A 6975-nucleotide genomic window follows, 5' to 3' on the forward strand; every position below is an offset into this window, starting at 1 on the left:
TTTCGCATTATAATTTGTGTTCATTCTAGAATGAAAGAGACATAATTATGTTTATTTCCTAATTTTTTCTGGTGGTTGTGGGATTATCTAAATCTACTGAACCTGTACAGAGATTAATTACTGAAAATAACAGATAAAATATAAAATTTTTTCTTAAGAAATGTTTGATAACTATCCGGATATTATGAAGATTTCGAATATGAAATTTCAAAATTTTCTCATGCATAAAAGTACTTTTAATCTTAAAATGAACATTGCTTTACAAACCTTAAGACTTAATAAAAAAATTAGATATTTTGTGTATGAAAGCATTTTAACGTTTACTGATAATCTGCCAAATTTCATTAACGTTCGCTAACTGACTTAAAAGTCATAGCACGAAAACTATAACAAGCACAAAATGGTTACAAGGTTGTCATATTGACTGACTCCATATTGAAAGAGTTAATGTGTTTAAAATTTAAGTTATAAAATGAAGCAAATATCATAACATCATATTTACGTTAACATGGTATACTTTACCAAATAAGTTATTAATTCTTTTACCATAATGTCTAGCAAACTGGACATGTATTCAGCTTGCCACAATGTCTGAAATACTGTACACGTATATAGATAATCATACAAAATAGGTTACTTCCCCTTTTGACAATGAGAATAGTTTCTTAACATGTGTTGAAGACTGGATCGCTAGAAAAGACCTGACAAAGGCAAATATATTTTACAGACTGAAGTGCTAGCTTATAGATTGACTTTGCTTTTAACTAATTCTAAATTCCAGCTCTAATACACTTTCTAGAAGGCCTCACCATTGCTCTTATAGAATACAAAGAAGTTGGGTAGAAGTTAAGAAGATACATTTAGGACATCAAGAGTTATCTTACTGATGTCATTTGTACCAAATAATGTATTGCTTTGCTCCACAGTGAAACAATTGTGTCAGGATATTTTCTGTTGGTCAATTTTGATTTAATGAACTCTCCTTACATTTCCTCCAGTTTTTGCAGTCTTAATACTTACTTATCACTTTACCCAAGAATATCACATCTGAATCAAACAGAATACAATTATGAAAACTATCTACGGGTACACACGTATTACTTTTAAAGCAACTGATAGTTACTAATTTCAGAAAAGAAAAATCTTATAGATACAACCAACTTTTAAGATACAGGCAAAATAATTTTATTGAAATATTAAAAATGACTAAAATTCCAAAAACTTAAGTTAATTAAAACTGATGTTTTCTCAACATTCAAAACTTACAACAATAGAAAAAAAGAAAACTTGTCAGGTTGTTAAATTAGATAATTCAACTAACATTGTTACACCAAATATGTTTTTACCTGTTACTTTCATCTGACATCACAGGTGTGAGTGTTTTGATGATACAAAAGTAGGCTCTCATTTTTTCTAAGCTCCAAGTACAAGCTTCGTAACATTCCTCTAGCCAAAAACAGCATACATACACATATACAGAAATAGCAATAAACCTGACATTTACAGAGACAACATAACCAGAATATGCAAGTTACAAATATATAAATAACAATTTATGTATTAAATTCACAATAAAAGAAAAAACAGTTATCAGCTATAGAAGTGGCACAGTTAGTACATTTAAGTTACAGCTAAATAAAATGTTTGGTCAATACACTTCACTAGTAAATTACATAAGCACAGCCAATATATTACAATATATACTTACAGTCGACAAGTTAAGGTAACACAGTTACCATCACCAAGACTAATATCTACACTGATTAGTAAATACTTGGATACAAATTTAGTATAGTACAGGTAACTGCTCAGAAAAATGTCAACTCTTCATAATTAGCTGAATAATGTACTTGTTACCCTAATGATGTAGACAAATGTTTTAGACCAGTTATCATACTAACATTAGCATACACCGAGATAGATATGAAACTATGAAAAAATTCCTTTTATCATTTTCAAACATGAAACAGTAAACACTCCCTATCAGTCATTTATCTGTTTACCTTTTTTTATAACCCTCAAATATCATTTATTTCTGAAATTAATTAAGTACTTTACAGTTACTGTGTTTGTTGATCTTTTCACATCACTGAAAAAAAGACCGTCTCAAATATATTCATTATATAATTTTTTAATTCATGTTAGTTGAATTAACATCAACCAGTTATAAAACTATTCGTTTAACATTAAAATTAAAATGAACTTAATATTTCACCTCTTCTATCTGTAGAAAATAATGCAGAAAGATATTAAAGCCACAAATTTGTTCAAGAAATAAGGTATTCATAACATTTGTTTCACTAAACCCTTTTTGGAATTCTTTTTTGAATAAATGTTGTTCCTTACAGCTTAGTAGAAACAAATCACTTGTATGTTTGAGATGATACATGGTTTATTTAGTGTAATTTTAACACTGTAAAAGTTTATTTATCTACTTGTATGTTAATGCTACAGAAACATGCATGGTAAGCTTTAGGCTGGCTTTGTCTGAAGTTTCTATTGAAAAATAAAGGATTAACATTTGACACGTGAGCTTTGACCCCCTGGGTACTGAATACACACAGAAAAACACCCCGTACACAAGGCAAGCACAAGTACTTTGCTTTGAACTTTGTACAATAACAAACTAAACAGCATACAGTTTGCACACAGCTGTTTCCACAACCAACTTCTACCAGGTTTCATCAATGACAATAAATTGCCATGTGAAAGTACCACATGATTAACCAATTCACCTCGGGTAGGTTAAAGTGCATGTCACAAACTTTCACAGTTACATTCAAAATTTAATTAACAACTTTATTATCAACGTATATGAATAAATTCATCATCATAATGTAGATAATACATCAAAATTTAGTACTATTTAAGTTTTAAGTTCTTAATTTTATAAGAAAATATTTTTTAAAATTCTCAATCTCCCCTAGTATGAGAACTGTGATGTTTGTTATCTATGTCTTCCCTCTTCTCTAATTTTTTACCACCCCTCCGAGAAATATGAAATTTAATGTAAATTATTGATTATAATGTTTCCATCATTCAGGCAAAGCATAATTTAGATAGCCTTAAATCTTTAGTTACAGAGCAATAAAATAGAAAATCAGGCCCCTCTTCCCATGCCCACCTGTCACATCCTCTCTTTCAGAATTTGCCAATAGTTCTATCTTACATTTAAGACTACATTATTTATAACCATTAGAAAGCCAAAGTTATTTTCTATCAAATGATGTATTATATTATATATTTTCCTTCCAGTTCAAACTTTATGCCCATGGGAACCACATTGATGAGCTTAGCTGAATTTTTAATGGCTTTTGTCAGAATATTGTGATAGTTATAGAACAATGTTTTCTTTTTGCATGTTATTATTCTGTGTTCTTTGGTGCAATATTTAATTGAATAAAAATTAACTAATGCAGTAATTAGTATAAAAACGCAAGGTTAAGTTTCATCAACAGACGAGAACAAAAAAAAAAAAAGACCTAGGTAAGTACTACATTTCTTGTTTTCATATGTATTCTTTACTTATTATTATAAAAGTAACTAAAATGTAAAAATTGAAAACTTTTTATTTTAGCTAAAACAAAATAAATAACATTAATAATTTTATATGAGGCATGCTCCTGAGTAGTCTGCGCTTTATGTAAATTGATATCATAATGTGAGCTGCACATTCACCCTGTGATTTGCAATTTATTTGGTGCAAATAATAGTTTGGCATGGTTCGAAGGGCAATAAAATAATATAATGTGAATATAAATAGATGTATGTTGTTACAAGCTTTAAGCTGCTTAGGATAAATAACTGTGGTTTTCTCTTACAATTTGCAGTCATTCCAGAAAGAAAATAGGGGAAATTTATAATTATTTCCTAATTTTTTTATGGTGGTTACAAGGTCGGTCAAATCAACAGACCTCATATAGAGTTAAGGTAAAAAAATAACAGATGAAATATAAAGTTTTTCTGGAAAAGAAACATTTGATATTTATTTAGAAGGTTTTAGGGTTATGCAAATAATATTTGAAAATCTTCAGATGAAGAAAAGTAGTTTTAATCTTAACATGAAAATTACTTTCCACTCATAAAGGAAAACAGCATGCAATAAAAGAAACCTTAAAGTTAGGAAAATAGTCCACTAAAAGTTTTTTGATACAATCCAGTCTTAAAAACTTACTTTATTGTTAATTTTACTAAACAAAAATTAATACACTGATTTTCATGATGAAAATTAATATTTGAAAATTAAAATAATTGAATGAGGTTTTTTCTCTTATTGAGAATAATGCAATTTTTGGATTCACCATCTGTTATTGAGACTGGTTAGGTAGTAAGATGTTAATTTTATGTGAGGGTTTGAATACAGTTTTTACATTAATGCTCAAATTATTAAAATGTCTAGTAATTTGGTTAGCAATTTCTGGCACAAAAGGGAATGAAACAAATTGTTTGTGTTGTTGATAGGTGAAAGGTTAGAGTTAACATAATATTTTTCACTGTTTTGAAGTTTGATACAACAACACAAAACACAATAAAATTTGTTTCATTACTTTTTCTGTCAGAAATTGATAACAAAATTATTAGACTTTTTAATAATTTCAGCACTGATGAAAATACTGTATTCAAACCCTCACATAAAATTAGCACTACTACATAACCCAAAAGAATCCCTATTAAAAGAACAAAAACAGGGCATATACAGTATCCCATGTGAATGTGGAAATAAATGCCTAGGACAAACGTGACGTCTCATAGAAACACATGTGTAGAGGTGATTTCCAGTTATCCGCCTTAACATATCATCAATATGAAACAGGTCAGAAAATATTTTGGGATGAAATTCTTCTCCTACACCAACCCAAAACTAAAAAAGAAAGACTGTTTGGAAACTATCAAAATCATCAAAGCAAATGATCTCTCACTAAACCATGAAAATGACCCTAGCAACATCAGCCGTATTTTGGCAAGGTCTATTCATCATTCATACACTTGACCAGACTTGACCTCTACCTACATCCTGTCACCTGCTGACATAATTTCCATCACATTTAATCTCTATTGTCCTTGCAACAATATATAAACCATGGATTGCTTGGTGCTAATTATACCTGAAGAAGACATACCAATGTTCTATCAAAACATGTTGTATGTTCCACCATCAATAAAACTTTTCTATATGCTTATAAATCATTGTCTTCCTATCTATTATTATATTAGCATAATGTGCTTTCTTACTCAAGTATCAATGGTATCAATAGGCCAAGAAGTAAATATGTTTACTAAGCTCAGAATAAAACACTGACAGAACCTAGAACATCTATGATTCCTGCTAAACTGTAAAACATCCAAAGCCATCCCCAGTTTTATTTAAATCAAGTGTTCTACAACATCTTGATGAGTTGAAAATGTGAGGCAAAAAACTATGTTTGGAATTTTAAGAGCCACCATAAAAGATATTTGAAGAAACATCTCCAAGTTAGAAGTACAACTCTACTGAAAAGACCTAAAACATGCTAACAAATCCACTCCCAAAGATTGGAACAAACTCGACTGTGCCAGCTGGTTTATGTCAATAATACTGCAGAAAAGAAAAGAGCCAACCAAAACAAGAAACTCAAAAAGCTGACATAAAACCAGAGAGAAGAGGTGAAAAATTTCCAACCTGTTAATCTTTCTCCCAGTTTTAAATATCTCAAGGAACCATTAACTTTGCTGTTAAACATAGAAATGTACCTATTGAACAAATTGTTGCTACCACAGAATCTCATATCAACTCTTTAAATTTGAATCTCAATGTAGCTGAAAAAATCAGAATTAACATACATTCTAGACTTACAGCTTAAAAGCACAAAATATTAAAACCTAACCTTAACAACAATGAAGCCAACACCCTAAAATAATTAAAATCTAACAACAAGATATACATAATAAGAGCTGACAAAGATGGTTGCATTGTAGTCGTAGATAAATCACATTATAAAGCAGATGTTAACATCTTATTAAATGATGAATCTTACACTATACTCAAAGATGATCTCACCATTAAAATTCTTCCAAACATTAAAAAACTATTTGAAGGTTGTCCTATCTTCACTACTAAAGAAAAAATTTCCCTTATTCTCACACATTATTATCCTCCGTTCATAAAGACAACATTCCTTACAGACCTATAGTATCTAGCATAGGCTTACCATTACAAAACCTTCCTAAATTCTTAGTTAAGAGATTAAATCCTCTACTTGAAACCACCCCTATTCTCTCAAAAACTCTAGATTTTGTAAGTAGAATCAAAAACTTTGAACTAAACCAAGAAGATATATTAGTATCTTTTGACATAAAATCTTTATTTACCTCAGTACCTGTTAAACAAGCTTTACACTGTCTAAAAGAAAAACTAATAAAAAATCCTGTAACAGAACACCTGATCAACCCGACATAATATTGGTTAAACAACACTTATTTTACATAGAAGACCAGTTTTACTAAAAAAATAATAAATTAGTGATAAGATCCCTCTTTCCCCTGTACTTAGTGACCTATACGTATCTGTTCTAGAGAGGAACTTTTTGGAAACAAATTCATACACATCATGAAACCAGAAATCCGGTTAAGATACGTAGACAATATATTCAGCATTTGGCAACACGGGAAAGAGATGCTACTCAATTTCATTGAATTCTTAAACTCATTAAAACCCAATGTCATAATTTTCACACATGAAATAGAATCCAACAGTTGTCTTCCCTGTTTAGATGTAAATGTAACAGGATAAAATAAAACAAAGTTACTACCAGTATATACAGGAAACCCCATTCAGTTACTATGCCACCACGTATAAGATCTAATCACCACCTATCACAAAAAATATCCTAATTCACCCACAAAGAAGACTTACTTATTGAATTTAACTACCTTAACCCGATGACTACCGGCTACTAACTTTCTTAGTAGGCAATGCAAGCCTTGCTATATTTCATT

The 6975-nt window shown here is 29.9% G+C and overlaps 1 protein-coding gene across 1 annotated transcript in view; it reads right to left on the minus strand.

Moving 5' to 3' along the window:
• The window catches only part of LOC106468815 (DNA helicase MCM9-like), a 41041-nt gene that overhangs the window by 6340 nt on the left and 27726 nt on the right, over nt 1-6975 (minus strand). The window contains exon 9 of the mRNA XM_022397170.1: nt 1347-1446. Within this exon, the coding sequence (XP_022252878.1) occupies nt 1347-1446 (100 nt within the window). The remainder of the gene's footprint in view (nt 1-1346; nt 1447-6975) is intronic.

This window comes from Limulus polyphemus, unplaced genomic scaffold (assembly GCF_000517525.1).
Source record: "Limulus polyphemus unplaced genomic scaffold, Limulus_polyphemus-2.1.2 Scaffold3175, whole genome shotgun sequence".
Taxonomy (NCBI): Eukaryota; Metazoa; Arthropoda; class Merostomata; order Xiphosura; family Limulidae; genus Limulus; species Limulus polyphemus.